The sequence below is a fragment of the Ambystoma mexicanum genome, chromosome 6p (assembly GCF_040938575.1).
Source record: "Ambystoma mexicanum isolate Mex_15411 chromosome 6p, UKY_AmexF1_1, whole genome shotgun sequence".
NCBI classification, from domain to species: Eukaryota; Metazoa; Chordata; class Amphibia; order Caudata; family Ambystomatidae; genus Ambystoma; species Ambystoma mexicanum.
In genome coordinates, this window is record NC_090935.1 from 8,660,549 (window position 1) to 8,677,817 (window position 17,269).

The 17,269-nt window shown below is 45.9% G+C and overlaps 1 protein-coding gene across 1 annotated transcript in view; it reads right to left on the reverse strand.

The window, feature by feature from the left end:
• Positions 1-5,124: 5,124 nt before the first annotated feature.
• LOC138511130 (zinc finger protein 615-like) overlaps positions 5,125-17,269 on the reverse strand; it is a 46,091-nt gene continuing 33,946 nt past the window's right edge. The window contains exon 2 of the mRNA XM_069626615.1: positions 5,125-11,237. Within this exon, the coding sequence (XP_069482716.1) occupies positions 9,031-10,578 (1,548 nt within the window). The 5' untranslated portion in view covers positions 10,579-11,237 and the 3' untranslated portion in view covers positions 5,125-9,030. The remainder of the gene's footprint in view (positions 11,238-17,269) is intronic.

Sequence of the window (17,269 nt, forward strand, 5' to 3'; positions counted from 1 at the left end):
TTTATTTATGAACAATTTTCCCTCCAATAATGGACCCCCAAACCTTTTGCTTTTGTCTGATCATCCTATCCTGAACTTTTACCAGAGGAGCTCAGCCTTCAGCTGAACTCCCCTGGGCGTTTGCTCATTGTTATGGGGAAACTGACACGTCCTTCAGGCTGTGAGTACTGGGAACCTATGTTTCCCTTAGTCTTTCACTATGTTGCAATTTCTTGGCAACCTTTTTATCAGTGCACAATGTACCTCCCAGTGCCGTGCGCTGGGGTCCTTTTTGTTTTATAGCCCTAGACACCCTCAAAGAGACTTTTTACAGAATCATATTGCATTTACTGCATTTGGTTCAAGACTGGGGCCAGGTCTGAAAATGGCCGAGCCACAAAGTCTTTTGTTCTATCCCAGGGCCATTTCTTCCCTTGCCTTCACCTAGGTTGCGTAACCTGGCTTTTCCTTATTTGCGCATGCATTCTCCAGCGAAAACCGATCTCTTTCGCTGGCTTCTGCCTGTCACGTGTGTGCCCAGGAAGCGGGTTGGGACTGTCTGGTCCCAATACACTCTAATGGTGCCAGGATGTCTGGAGTGCCTGAATGACTGAGACCACTGTGGACCATGATTGAACCATGACTGGGATTCCTGCATGAGAGCAGATCGATTGGAAGTCCTCGGTTTTGACACAAAGCTAATCTTGGATAAAAGAAGGGGCTCTGCATCCATTCCAGGTCGATCACCCGAGTTTTCCCCAAACTTCGGAAGGAGCCAAGCCTCCTGCATGAAGAAACGGACTTGTGAAACCGCCGAAGACGCTTTGGAAGTTTTTGGCACCTGTCACCCTTTGCTGTCTCATAAGACCCCTGCTTTCTTCTCTGATCAAGATGGTCTGTCAGGGCGATTCACCCATTTGGAGCAGTGGGAACAACTAATCTGGGTGCCCCCTGCCTATCCACCGAACAAGCCCCTTCGGAAGTGTTCCTGGGCCATCCAATGAACTGACAAGCTCTACCTCAGGGTATCCCGCAGAACCGCTGCTGTCTTGAGTGCAAACCCGAGACTTTGGAAATCGCTTGTCTGTGGTCCCATGCATTCTCCTGCAAAACTTTGCAGGTCTAGCTCTGGATCCTGAATTAGGAGAGTATGTAACACTCCTGCATCTGTGATTCCTGCATCACTCTCTGTTGGTGACGGTCACTGTAGGTGCCTTGCTGTTCTGTTCTCCTGTGCTCTGAAGACTGCTGCACTGGAATATTCTGCATACCTCCTTTGGGAGATGAGGAAAGGCAACTGTCCCGTCATGGACTATCGTTCTATCCTGCAGCCGCTGAGAGATGGAGCAGCACAAAACTGCAGGATTCGAACCTACTAGTCACCTTCGCTTATCTGGCAAAGTTTGGTCCAGACTGTGCAAAGGTTGTGGCTCTGTTTTACTACTGTGTTGCATTAGGAAACATAATGTATATAGGTTATTTAGTATAAGGATTTTATGTGGGAACTGTTTGAAAACGAAAGCTTACTTGTGTCTATTGGTTCGGCCGACAATAAATGTATAGATATTTTTCATATACACTTGCCTAAGAGTAATTTGTAGTTAGTTGCTGTGTGTGCTCATTGTGGGCTTCCGATCACTCTCACCCTTCATGAGATTTAGTCTTGACCGCCTGCCAAGCTACCTAGATTGGTCTGGCTTGTCCAGAAGGTTCCCCTGTTTTACTAAACCGAGAGTGGCCTCCTAAAAGTCTGCCCACCAGGTCAGAGTTTAGAAATCCACCTTAGCAATTACCCATGTCCATCTCTTCCCAACCCATCCACTGAACATATTACAACCTTGTTCTCATTACACCACCATCCTCCTTGCTTCTCCTTGCTTCTCCCCACCACCTGCTGCGCTTACCACCGCCTCCTCCTCTTTACATCACTGCGTTATTACTACCACCTCCTCCTTGCTCCCCTCTTCCCCACACCTTCACCTGAACATCTCACCTCCTCATCTTCCTTTTACACGTCCTCTGCAAATGTTCTTTCCCTCTTATCTTCTCTACTCCTATTTTCATCACTTCCTCCAAAGCTTTTTGCCTCTCCGCACCCATCGTCTCCTGCTACTCCATTTTTTCCTCTTTCCAACCGCCTCCACTCTCACCCCTTCACCAAACTCAGACAACTGCCCTTTCTGGAGGCCTGGGTTTTATATGCAAGCCTTTTATCAGCTGATGCTGGGCTTGTTGTACATTATGCAAGTGTTATGAATGGATTTTGTTGCATAATTGGTTGAGCTTAAAGGTTGAATTGATTCAGTTCCTGATGGCAGCTCTATCTTGCTGCGCGGCCCATGCTTATAGAAATCCTGGCCAAAATCTTTAATACCAACTACTTCTCACACATGGGAGGGAAAGCGCAAGCTCCATGTTGTGTGGGTAGAAGGTCTGTCCAGCAGTCTGCTCTCCTGGATGTTTCAACCACAAAACCAAGCACCACTTAATGCATACCAAAGCAATGATGAACTGTATATCTATGGTCGTGTACACACAAGGTCTACTCTCAAGGACCTGCAGGCTTCCATATGAATGGTGCAATGTGCACTGTTTGTGTCACGATCTGTTAAAGATACCCTGGAAATTATGTGACAAGTCCTTGCTGCTTTTTCCAGAGTTTCTGGGGGTGGGGATTCTTCACACAGCACCCACCAGCCCTGCCTCGCGGAGCAGGTGGTGTCACTCAGCCACCCCATGGTCATTCTTATACACCAGGGACATCTTGACAGAACATCCACAATCCCTGTCTCATGCAGCAGGTGGTGGCACCCAGCCACCCCATGGTAATCCCTTATACACCAGGGACATCTTCACACAGTATCCAATAGCCCTGCCACATGGAGCAGGTGGTGGTACCCGGCCACCCGATGGTCATCCCTCATACACCAGAGACATCTTCACAGAACATCCACAATCCTTGTCTCATGGGGCAGGTGTCGGCACCCGGCCACCCGATGGTCATCCCTCATACACCAGGGACATCTTCACAGAACATCCACAATCCCTGCCTCAGGGAGCAGGTGGTGGTACCCGGCCACCCGATGGTCATCCCTTATACACCAGAGACATCTTCACAGAACATACTCTTTTTAGAGCAATCCATAAACAGTTTTAAAAAAAATGTTACAACATCAAGTTCAAAATGGGGGGATGGGGATTACAATCGGAGGAATCTGTGGATGAATGAACTTGCATCAGATGAAAGGGAAGTGGTGGGATCGAGTCACTCAAAACATTGCATTCAGCCAATACCACCACGCCTCAAATATCTTTGTCTTGTGATTGGTGGATGGGTATACACTACTAAACAGCCGCTTGCCAAAGTTACAGAATCCATTGGCTAGCGTTATGAATTGGACAGATTGAGGAGAGTCATAACTAGTATAGGATGTCTGACCATCAAAATGCAAATCCCATCACTGTTTGTTCTGGTCACTAACTTGATATCATTAAAAAACAGGAATACTGGCTCCTTATAGAAAGTTCTCCCTGTGCTGATATTATGCTAATCGTCTTGTTTCACATACTGTGTAATAACGGACTGATAGGCTGCGCGGACGTATTGTGGTCCTGACCCATCGGGACTATATATGAAAAGGCACCTATAGCAATTGCACCATGGTGCTACAATCAAGCACATCTTCTTTCCCTGCCGGCTCTTTATAGGAATCAAGAGAACATTGTAATTATTCAACAGACTAATAATATCTATTTCTTATATAGCGCTACACACCCAGAGGTCTCAGAGCACTAAAAGAACAGTTGATATTATTAGCCGGGGTACCGAGGTAGTACTCAATTTATCAACCTGAGACCTTGCCGGAATTCGTGGCTGCCACAGCAGGCTGCACACAGCTATCAGGGGTGAGCGTTCAGCTCGCTGTGCTATCCCGACCATCTAGGAGTGAGAGCATGGATACTGTTTGGTGAATCAGTAATTCCCCAAACCTCATGACAAAATGAAATACATTTTAGGGTACAAGGGTCTAGGATATTTAGGAATAAGACATTGGAACTCATAAGTTTGCCTGTCCAGAAACAAGGGTGCCGGTAAGCTCACCGGCACCCTTGTTTCCGGACCGTCAAACTACAAGTTTGCCTACCAGGGCCGCTGCGCCCAACAGGTCTGACCCTGCCGGGCCCAGCGGCTGTGACAGGCACACTTGTCACGGCAGCATCAGCACCATTGCTAAGAGTGCCCGTGCTCCCATGTCCCCATGGGACTCACCAGACCCGTCGCCTGACCTCCCACTTTGCGGGGACTTGTAATGTCCCTGGGTAAGCGTAAGGTCAGGCAGCGGGTCCGATGTTACGGTGTTGACGGCAACCCGTCAGTCGCAGCTGCGGGTTACCACCAACCCCGTAATGACACCCATTGTTTTAATATCAAGTGCAATTGTACTACTTAAAACCTTAAAAATGCAACAGGATTTGTAATTGTGGCTATCTGCCATTGAGCTTCTATTTGGTCACGCTTTCTACCTGGTTGGGTTCTTGGGAAGTGTGGACACGAGTACGTCTGGAAGCAGTTTGGCTGATTAAGTTTAATTTGATATATACATTAGCAGCTTTCTGCATCCTGTCTGCCAATCAGGTAGCAGGAAATCTGCCAGAATTAGCCTCTGGGCCCTGCTGTGGTGTGTTCCACAATGTGTCATTTTCTTTCACCAGGCACTTCACCTATTACATGCTCGGGCATTTCTATAAGGAGTGCTGTGTTTGTAGAGGTGGGGGTGTGCGGTGCCGACACCTGCGACTTGTCAAAGCATCATCTGCCTCTATTCTCAAAGCACACATTTTTCCTCCAGGTTATTTTTTCAGATTTCCTTTCCCCCACATAGCCAGCTTCCGGCAGCCACGCATGGAGAAAACGCTGGACGCCACATGCTGTACTGGCCATCGCAGCCCACAGCAGCCAGCATTATCGTCAAGTTATTGATGGATATGTTGTATGAAACATACTGTCGTAATTAGTTAAATAAAATAGGATCTTGTGCATGTACCATAACTCATGTTGTGGTCTGAACTGTGCAACCTGAAGGAAATTGAGTGAAATACAAACATGACGATCAGAAAGTTTATAAAGTTGGCAATCGCGTTTATTCGAATATAGAAATGAAATGGAGACAGACACCCCACCAAATAAAACAAATTGCCTATGTTCCAGAAAGAGGTCTACACAAAAGTGAAGCCAGAAAAAAGAAACATTTAACACACAAATGGGTACTAACAATTTATTTTTAAATTTAAAACATAATGGGCCTCATTACGACCCTGGCGGTACTCGGTTAACGGCGCCGTAAAAGGAGCCGGCGCCGTTCACTCCGTACCGCCGCATTACGAGTTCCCCTCGTGGGACACGGTAAGCACGCCTGGGAAAACCAGGCGTGCTTACCGGAACCCGCGAGGGGAAGAGGGAGCAAACAACGGGCCAACTCGTAATGGCCCATTGTTTGCTCCCTCTCCCATTCCGCCCTATGGGGGCTGAAATGGGGAAGGACCGGGTCCGGGTTCTTGGAGAGAGGAATTACCGGGCCTTCCGAACTCGGAATGGCCCGGTAATTCCTCATTCTGTGGACCCGGACGTGATTTCGGCGGCAGCCATGCCGCCAATAGCGTCATCGCTACCGCCGAGGTCGTAATGAGGGCAAATGACATGTTGGCAAAAGCTCAATACTCTGATGATCACCACTTCATTCAGTTAATGAACTTGGTACGGCTTGAATTCAACAGCTTATCCAGAATCAAATTTCATTTAGTAAACATGTTTGGTCATTTAATAAAAATAAAATGTTTATTTGATATAGTTGAAAAGAAATCGACCTTTCAAAAAAAACATTGTCATTACAATTCCTACATAACATAGAATAATTCGACAATAAGTTTAGCAAAATTCTACACAACATTGTATACAGTAGTGCATGACAGCATTGAAGGGAACTTCACAGAGCGAGTAATAGCAGCTCAAGGTGTTTGCTTGATGGTCATTCAGCAGAACATTGCGTACAGTAGTGCCTGGCAGCATTGAAGGGAACTTCACAGAGCGAGTAATAGCAGCTCAAGGTGTTTGCTTGATGGTCATTCAGCAGAACATTGCATACAGTAGTGCCTGGAAGCATTGAAGGGAACTTCACAGAGCCAGTAATAGCAGCTCAAGGTGTTTGCTAGATGGTCATTCAGCAGAACATTGTGTACAGTAGTGCCTGGCAGCATTGAAGGGAACTTCACAGAGCGAGTAATAGCAGCTCAAGGTGTTTGCTTGATGGTCATTCAGCAGAGCATTGTATACAGTAGTGCCTGGCAGCATTGAAGGGAACTTCACAGAGCGAGTAATAGCAGCTCAAGGTGTTTGCTAGATGGTCATTCAGCAGAACATTGTGTACAGTAGTGCCTGGCAGCATTGAAGGGAACTTCACAGAGCGAGTAATAGCAGCTCAAGGTGTTTGCTTGATGGTCATTCAGCAGAGCCTTGTATACAGTAGTGCCTGGCAGCATTGAAGGGAACTTCACAGAGCGAGTAATAGCAGCTCAAGGTGTTTGCTAGATGGTCATTCAGCAGAACATTGTGTACAGTAGTGCCTGGCAGCATTGAAGGGAACTTCACAGAGCGAGTAATAGCAGCTCAAGGTGTTTGCTTGATGGTCATTCAGCAGAACATTGCGTACAGTAGTGCCTGGCAGCATTGAAGGGAACTTCACAGAGCGAGTAATAGCAGCTCAAGGTGTTTGCTTGATGGTCATTCAGCAGAACATTGTGTACAGTAGTGCCTGGCAGCATTGAAGGGAACTTCACAGAGCGAGTAATAGCAGCTCAAGGTGTTTGCTTGATGGTCATTCAGCAGAGCATTGTATACAGTAGTGCCTGGCAGCATTGAAGGGAACTTCACAGAGCGAGTAATAGCAGCTCAAGGTGTTTGCTAGATGGTCATTCAGCAGAGCATTGTGTACAGTAGTGCCTGGCAGCATTGAAGGGACCGTCACAGAAGAGCATATCAATGTGTTTGCTTGATGGTCATTCAGCAGAACCAATCAGTCCAATTGCAAAGACTCAAGATATTTCATAGCTGCCAAGTGACTGCTATTCATTGTCCACTTAAGATCAGCAGCCACAAGGCTTCAGGTGTTAACATAAGATAGTCCTTAAATAAATGATGCAAAAAGCGCTTTCTTTTAGGCAACAGAGCTTGGCAATGTACCAATAGATGATTCAAAGTTTCAATTCAATATCTGCAAGCTCTCTCCTTATTGGTCATCTTAGCTCTAATAGCCTGGACTTCTCCTGCCTGCCACACATGCAATGAAAAACGGATAAATACGGTTCTGTATTTGGGCCGCAGAGAACCTGATTAGATACTTTTCTGGTTGATTCATGGGTTTTATCTTAAAGTGTCTAGTTTTCACATGCTTATATTTCATGCAGGTATCCCAAGTTTGGCACCAATCATATAGCCACAGTTTGAAATTGCCCCGGTTGGCGTTTGTTATGAGTAGGACTAGTGAGATATCAGCCTCTGCCGTCAAGGTGATAGATTTAGCTTTCCAAGAAGGTGAGGACTTGTCAGCACCAGATGCTAGAAGCGTAGATATCGCAGAGAGCAAGGTGCAGTTGGCGTAACACATTTCCTATACAGGCTAAGCATTATCCACATAGATATTGCATTTAGCGACAACAGACCCAATTCATATCGCAAGATTGCAATGGGTTGAGTTCATGGAAGAGAAAGCACTCTTTTCCAAAACAGACTCAAGTCTGTTGCAGAATAACGCAAATTCATATACCTTGGTCTCAGCCCCATACGTTACGATGGGGACAACATTGTGTTTGGAAAAGATCATTACAGGTTCATATGAACGTGTCCTATACCTTTTGTGTATACTTCGGGCTTGGCACACTGCAGTTAAGATTATTTTTTTGAGTTCTAGCCGATAGGGAAGATCCCGAGGGCTATTGTTTGTGTTGATCCCCAAGTACCGATATTCAATGGCTACACTAAGAAAAGAGCCATGCAGGTGCCACATGAAAGAGCGCTTAGTCGCAGATGGTTCACAAGGCAACATGAGTAGGTTGGTCTTCTTCAAATTCATAGTGAGCAGATTTTTATCTGCATTGGCTTCCAGAGCAGATAACACATTTCACAGCCTTTTGGGGGTCTTTGACATAAGCACCAAATCGTCTGCATGTGAGACCAAGGCTAGAATATGCCCCTGACATGCTGCTTCTTCCATTTTTTCAAACAGCAGATCAAGCAGAAAATAATCAAATGCAGTTTTAAAATCGATAAAGGCCACATAAATAGGCCTTGCTTGATGAGCAAGAGGACCAATAGATTCACTGAGGTTCCCAGTCCAGGCACAAATCCATCTGATAATGATTTTAATTTCACCCAATGATTGAACGCTCTTAATAGAAGGCGGGCAAACATCTTGCCCCGGGTGCTAGAAGGGCAATAGGCCGATAATCTAGAGGATTTTCACGATTGCCCTTCTTGTGTCTGGGAATTATGATAGACTTCTTCCAGGTTGGAGGGATTTGTTTTGTCCACTAAACCTTCTTGAAATTCAGGGGGGAACGTCCACAATGTCATTAAGTCTAAAATCCTTTCATTTTAGGAAGGAATATACCATTATATTTTGTAATTTGCATGAGTTACATTGCTTCACCGCTCAGTGAAGATTGCCATATCGTTTAATGCAATACTTGACATATTGCCCATGCTCTGCACACCAAACCAATATCTTAAAAGGTGGTGCTTTAAAATGGGGCATGCATCCTCCCTTTTGCAATAGTACCCTGGCCTGGGATCGGCATATGGGGGGTATCCACTAGCAACCTTAACAGTCCCAATTCAGGCAGGCAATAGTGTAGACACTAGTGAGGACCCTGTAGCATTGTAGCATGTGCTGCAAAAGGGATAACACTGTCTTGGCCATTCCGACTTCCGATGGTGTCTCACCTCTGTGTCCTCTGGTGGTCTATAGGCTGTCTCTGCCGCAGAAACCCTTTCCCACATTAAGTGCAGACAAATGGTTTTCCACCTGTATGTGTTCTCTGATGGAGAGTGAGCTGTCCCTTCTGAGCAAACCCTTTCCCACATTCAGCACACACATGAGGTTTCTCACCTGTATGTGTTCTCTGGTGGATAGTAAGCTCTCCCTTTGTAGTAAACCCTTTCCAACATTCAGTGCACATGTAAGGTTTCTCACCTGTATGTGTTCTCTTGTGGATAGTAAGCTCTCCCTTTGTAGCAAACCCTTTCCCACATTCAATACACTCATTAGGTTTCTCCCCTGTATGTGTTCTCTGGTGGCGAGAAAGCTGTCCCTTCTGAGCAAACCCTTTCCCACATTCAGTACACACATGAGGTTTCTCACCTGTATGTGTTCTCTGGTGAATAGTAAGCTCTCTCTTTGTAGTAAACCCTTTCCAACATTCAGTGCACATGTGAGGTTTCACACCTGTATGTGTTCTCTGGTGGCGATTAAGCTCTCCCTTTGCTGCAAACGCTTTCCCACATTCAGTACACACATGAGGTTTCTCACCTGTATGTGTTTTATGATGGCGAGTAAGCACTACCTTACTAACAAACCCTTTCCCACATTCAATGCACTTATGGGGTTTCTCACCCGTATGTGTTCTCTGGTGGCCAATAAGATGTCCCATTGTAGCAAACCCTCTACCACATTCAATGCACTCATGAGGTTTCTCACCTGTATGTGTTCTTTGGTGGCGAGTAAGCTCTCCCTTTGTAGCAAACCGTTTCCCACATTCAGTGCACACATGAGGTTTCTCACTTGTAGGTGTTCTCTGGTGGCGAGTAAGCTCTCCCTTTGTAGCAAACCCTTTCCCACACTCAGTGCACTCATACGTTTTCTCACCTGTATGTGTTCTCTGGTGGCGAGTAAGCTCTCCCTTTGTAGTAAACCCTTTCCAACATTCAGTGCACATGTGAGGTTTCTCACCTGTATGTGTTCTCTGATGGCGAGTAAGAGTACCCTTCTGAGAAAACCATTTCCCACATTCAGTGCACACATGAGGTTTCTCACCTGTATGTGTTCTCTGGTGGATAGTAAGAGCTCTCATCTCAGAAAACCCTTTCCCACATTCAGTGCACACGTGCGGATTATCACCTGTATGTGTTCTCTGGTGGCGAGTAAGATTACCCTTCTGAGAAAACACTTTCCCACATTCAGTGCACACGTGAGGTTTCACACCTGTATGTGTTCTCTGGTGGAACGTGAGATTACCCTTCTGAGAAAACACTTTCCCACATTCAGTGCACACGTGAGGTTTCTCAACTGTATGTGTTCTCTGGTGGACAGTAAGAGCTCTCATCTGAGAAAACCCTTTCCCACATTCAGTGCACATGTGCAGCTTTTCACCTGTATGTGTTCTCTGGTGGACAGTACGAGCTCTCATCTGAGAAAACGTTTTCCCACATTCAGTGCACACGAGCGGATTCTCACCTCTATGTGTTCTCCGGTACAGAGTAAAATTACCTTTCTTAGCAAACCCTCTCCCACATTCAGTGCAGTCATGAGGTTTGTCACCTGAATGCATTTTTTGGCGGCAGTTAAGTGTGTCATGTAAATGGAAGCTATTCCCAAATTTAGTACACAGATAAGGTTTTACACCTATGTTCTCAAACGGGCAATATGTATGTAATTAGATTGCTCTTTTCTCACCAATATGTTTTGTCAGAATATTAATAAAAGGACACTTTCCATTGAACCCGTTTCCCAAACTCAGAGCATAGATGAGCTTTTTCATGTGTGGGTCATAGTGACAAGCAAGACCTTTCTTCTAGTAGAAGCTTTTAAAATATTCAGTGATACAATTTTCCCAGTCATATTTGCAAACCCCTTTAACCAGCCTTGCAGTTAGAACTGATATTAAATAGTACTCACATGTATTCTCTTAGGAATAATACGCAAAATAAAAAAGCCTGTCTTACTGCACATTAAACCCTGTTGCCATCGTTAGTCTGTAATGCTGGGTATTTATTGCAGCAGTGTTGCTGGATGCTACCAGTGTGTTGAATGGATGAAACCCATCATATTCTATAGGCTTCACAATCCCAGTTCCTGAAAAGTCTGAAAAGAACACTGGACCCGAGACTTCTATCCTGTGGTGTTAGGAAATTGTGCATTGTATCAATGAAGCTTTGCACTTCATTAGTGCAGAGAATTTACTGTTGCGTATTTTGGGTCATCAGTCACCTATTGAAATAAAAGGAGAAGCACATGATTAGGTTGAACATGTTCACAGTCACAGACTTCACCAACAGACAGAGCGGTTCTAAGCAGCAGCGAGAGGCATGACTTATTTACGGACATAGTAACGGATAAGACTTTGAAGAGCCATCTATTGAGGAAAGGCACCCGCATAGGTAGCAGAGTAGCCGTGCTCTAATGACAAAATATAATAGGGCTCATTATGAGCTGGGTGGTGTGGGTAAAATGTGGCGGTATTACTGTATAACGCCACATTATCGCACCACCCAACTACAAGTTAGGCAGGAATGTGGAAGATTCACCTCCAGCTATGAGCTGAAACACTTGTGTATGGGCGCGCCCTGAAATACTTGTGTATGGGCGCGACATAAATAAAATATATCATATATCATAACTTTTTGCAAAATTTTGGTATCATTACTGCTGCAGTAATTGCACCGAAAAACCCCACTGAGTCCCATGGACTAAAAAAAAAAATATATATCAAAATGGGGACTTCACTGATGACCACCACTTCTAATCTGGCATATACAGTTTGGTGTTATCGCAGTTGCCGAGATACCACCAAATTCCTAATGAGGCCCAAGGTGAGCAGTGACATGCAGCAGAAACAGTATGAGTTACTTGTAGAAGAGCAGGAGGAAAAACAAATCACACTGCTGGGTGAACACAACACTGGATATTTTAACATCACAATTCTCCATCTTCACAAGCTTCCAATCTTGGATGTCGGCTCACTTTTTGATTCGCAACACTATTAAAACTGAATTTTTTTCTTTTTCTGTTAACACAATACCCTCACCTCTCCCTCCCTTATCTCATTTCCTCCTTCTCAACTGTTTCCTCTACTGCTTGTAATCTTCGACTTTACTTTGACTCCGATTTCTCGTTTTAACATCACATTCCTTAGACAAGCTCACCGTTTTCACATATACAATATTCGAAAGACCCACTCATTCTTGACTTTTGAAGTCACCAAACTCCTAATTTCTTTGCAAACTTGTTCTCCTTTTTTCTACTGGCCCTCATCCTTTTTTGGTCTCCCTCTTACTAGTCTAGCTCTTCTTAAATCTGTCTTTAATGCTTCTATTGGCCTACTCTGTCTTCTAACCTCCATGGCTCCGTCTCTTCTTATTTTATTTATTTAAAGTTCTTATAACATCATGCCACGTGCCAATGGTCCTCAGAGCGCGCACACATGAGACCACAAGACAGACAACCGGAACAAATAGCATTCGGAGCAGTACAAAAGGGAATACCGGGGCAAAACTCTGAGTCAACAAGCACCAGCTCTAAAGCTTCAGACGGACTATGCCTAATCGGGAGGTAGGTTAATGAGCAGCATCTTTATCTCTTTTTTTTAAACTTAACTGTTCTCTTGACAGTTCTCAAATTTGGAGGCAACATGTTCCACAAATCAGGACCTTGCACACTGAAACTACGCCCACCTGCCTTCACCAAACTAAATCTGGGTTTAACCAGTCTCATGCAGTATTGAGGCCTGAGAGGGCGATATGAAACATTAAGTTGAAGGCGCGTTGTGAGATACTGGGGTGCCGTGTTCATCACACATTTGTGTGTGAGCGTCAACACTTTAAGCCTGATTTTAGGTTTTACAGGCAGCCAATGTAGGCCTCCGTCTGGCCACAGTAACATGGGATCGCCTAGCAAGACCGGAGACTATCCGCACTTCCCCATTCTGTGAGACCAGCCAAGCAGCTATAGTGGAATCTGTGCAGCCACTGAGCAGACTATTACAATAGTCCAAACGTGTGTTAATGAGGACTGAGGCCAGGGTAGCTAAGTTTGCAGAAGAGAGAAAAGGCCAAATGTTGCACAGAAGCTTTTTAATCAACCCGCAAGAGGAACAAGAGCCACATGATATGACATGGACAGTTTGGCCTCCAGAAACACCCCTAGGGTTTTAACCCTCTCCGCCACCGGATCAGCGTGCCCAAAAAATGTTTATACTCTACTGGCAGAGACCTCAGCCTCATGGTGGGAGCTACAATCAAAAGCTCCGTTTTGCTAGCATTTAGAGACAGGGAGTTAGCTGCCATCCAAAGGTGGATGGCTTTATAGATGATATTCAACGTAGCTGCATCCTCAGAATATGAACCTGACAATTTGACAATCACCCGAGTGTCATCAGCGTAATTAGCCACCTGGACACCAAGGCTAATCAGCAAGAGCAGAAACGGGATCAAATAGACATTAAACAATGGTGGAGAAATGCAGGATCCCTGAGGCACCGCACAGGTGACTGGTGAAGGACCAGAACAGACTTCACCTACGTTCACCTTAGAGTTTCTGGGGCCCCAGAAAGGAAGAAATCCAACAGGCTGCTTTAGTAGAGCACTCGGCCAGAGACTGTAGTCTGCCCTTGAGTAAATCGTGATCAACAACGTCGAATGCTGAGGATAGGTCCATCAGCATGAGGACAGATAATTGTCCTTGGTCCATGTTCAATAATAGATTGGTTTGCAGATGGAGCATTGCGGTTTCTGTCCCATGCCCATTCCGGAAACCGTATTGGAAAGACAATAAAATCTCGTTACCCTCCAAGAGGTTCTGGAATTGTAAGTGTGCCACCTTGTCCAAAATGTTCAGCAAGAATGGCACGTTAGTGATTGGACAATAATTATGCAAGAAAAACGGATACAACTCCTTTTCCAATAGGGGGTTAACCCACACCTCCTTCAAAAAAAGGGAAACACTACCCTCTGCAAAAGAGCAATTGACAAACTGGGTTACCCATGGACCAAGGATGTCCTGCTCTTTCGTCTCTCGGCTGGCTCTCTTTCCGGTCTCGCATCAAATTGTATTTCTTGTGATTTTTCTTTCAATCTCTCTTTGCCTTGGTCCCTGATTACCTTTCTTCCCTGGTTTGATTCTATACTCCCTCTCGCTCGCTTCGTTCCTGTTCACAATATCTTCTTGCTGTGCCTCGTCCTACTTGTGCCCAGTCGCGTTTTCACTCTTTCTCCCTGCTGGCTCGCTTGCACTGGAATGTTCTAACTCTCTCTTCGCTCTATCTCTGTCTATTCTGTTTTCCTTGACTCTCCGAGATCTTATTTACTTCACTCCGGTTAAACTGACATTATGTTTTGCTAATCTTCATTTATTGTACGGTTTTTAATCACATGTACCGCGCTTTGGTTTAAAGCGCTATATAAAACCCAAATACAAAAATACAAATCCAAGAAGCCATTCCCTACCAATGCACGGTTATAGGGCAGTAAATGGCTTAGCACCATAGTTTCACCTTCAGGGGTGATGTCCAAACAGACCAAAACACATGAACAATGAACACATGATGCCAGACACACTGCATTACTGCAAGTGCCCATTCAAAGCCAATGCCCTCCCCCACACCAATTGATGTACTGTGTATCATCCACAAGCACAGATGAGCACACAAAGGTAACCAGCATGACAGGATTATTAACATGTACTTAGATAAATGGTCATGTTCGACACTGTCCTTTGAATTTGTTGTAGGTGACTCAGGCTATCTGCAGTTACCCCAGTTGATGAGACATGTGAGGAACCCCGGTACACCGCAGGAGACAGCTATAACGAGGCACACAGGATGATGACCAGTACATGCATGGAGTGCATTTCGACTGCTTAAGGGAAGATTCAGGTACCTCCACCGGATAGGTGGTGCACTCATGTATAGCCTTGTTATAGTTGAGAAAATCGTTATAAAAAACGCAATGCTGCACGACGGAACATTCCGATGCCTTCAGATGAGGAATATTCCGCCTCTTTCCCCCAATCCCTCTCCATCCCCCCGGCTCAGACGATGAAGAAGTTCCAGGTGATAACAGGGCACCTCAGAATATACATAGGGAAGTGGGAGAAGGACCCATTGTCCTCCAGGACCTAATGGACAGCTAGTTCTCATTCCGCAGATATGCACCTCTCAGTACTGCAACTGTGCACTGAATGCACACATTACTTCAATGAAACACTGGATACATAGGGCCTCATTACAGGTTTGGTGGTATCTCAGAGGTAAATTCACTGAGATACCGCCAAAAGGATTTACCATTCCCACAACTTGGTCCAGTGGTGTTAATCCCTCATTTAGTCCCTATTTAGTTCACATTTATTAGAGTTCCATGGGGATTTCGGTGACATTACCACTGAACAGTAATTCCACAAACTGGGCCTTTTTCTGGTTGTAAAGTGGAGGCTTTACCTCCGCCTTGCCTCCAAACCTGTAGTTCGGTGGTATGGTAATGCAGCGGTAATGCCACTGCATTACCACCATTTTTTGGCCACACCACCAAACTCATAATGAAGCCCATTGACGGTACTCCATGATTTATTCTATATGTACACGCCCTCATCCCCAACACCACCCCCTCCCCACACCCTGGTGGACAGCAGCCAGTCATATGTACACCATCTCCTCCCCACACCTTAGTGGACTGCAGCCAGTCATATGTACACCATCTCCTCCCCACACCTTAGTGGCCTGCAGCCAGTCATATGTACACCATCTCCTCCTCCCACCCTGGTGGACTGCAGCCAGTAATATGTACATGTACACCATACCCTCCCCCACACCCTGGTGGACTGCAGCCAGTCATATGTACACCATCTCCTCCCCCCACCCTGGTGGACTGCAGCCAGTCAAATGTACATGTACACCATCTCCTCCCCACACCTTAGTGGACTCTTGCCATCTTTTTTGGGTTGGGGTGCTTGGACGCCTGATGCACTGCTGCCAGAGACTGGATGGAGTGCTCACCCCAGATCCCCCTGTTGGGGTGGCTAACAGAACTGGGCAGTTCACCACCCTCGATGTGCTGCAGAGTTATGGCTCATGAGAGGTTCTCATTCGTGGCCGACATATGCTCGGCCAACTAACGCACCCTTTGGCTCATGAAGGTTGTGCTTGCTGTGCCATCTGCATCACGCTGACACAGAAGGTTCAGGGCAGTGCCCACCCTCCTGGAGGCACCCTGCACCGCATCCCACATCACCTGCGAGTTGACCAGTGGTTTCGGGGCAATACTCTCCATTCTCTCCTGGTGCTGCTCAATCTGCGAAAGCCTCTCCCAGATGGCATGGACCGTGTGCTGGGGTAATGGCCTGGAAGATTCCTGGTGGTCCTGGTGCTGCTCAATCTGAGAGAGCCTCTCCCAGATGGCATGGAGCGTGTGCTATTAAAAAATGCATTTTTCATTTTTGTTTTTGCCTCTATTTTTACAACACCATGGGAAAGGTACTGTTTTTGAGTCTGTCCTAAGAGGTTATAATCTTGTGATCACAAGTTAACACAGGGTTACATAAGGTAACAAGGATACACAATGCAATATATGAACGACACTATCTACACTCGTGCGTACCTAGCCCCAGCATCATGATGCAGTCCAACACAAATTCGACACCTCACCCCAGCCCCAACACCGCGCATCCTCACACCTCTACACCTAATAGCTGCACCAGACTGTGCAGACTGAGGACACGCACACTACCTAGGTCCTTCTCATCGCAACACATCCCAGCATCACTCAGAAACTATAGATTAGGTTCTCGCACATCTGTCTCTCACAACCTTGTGGGTAGGATTCCCCACTTCCCCACACCGTGTTCCAACCTCACACCCACCGCTATACCATCCACCCCACCCAACTTCAAGCTGAAAAAACAAACGAAACAGCAGCCTCCCAACAGAAGTCAGGTAGCACCTACACTCAAATGCGCATTACTTAACACTCGATCGCTCACTGCCCATGCCTTAGAAATCAACGAGCTCATCTCCAGCTTCGACTTAGATCTGCTAGCCATCACAGAGACTTGGCTGCATGAAGCTTCAGGCCCCGCCATTACCCTAGCTGTACCAGTAGGCTACTCCATCCTTAGACAAGACAGACCTACAAAATCAGGGGGAGGGGTTGCCATAATCTATAAAGACATCCACCATATCAGGCCCACACCCAACACATGGGAAGGGAATGCAGACATACTATCGGCCAAACTATCCCTCTCTCACAACAACA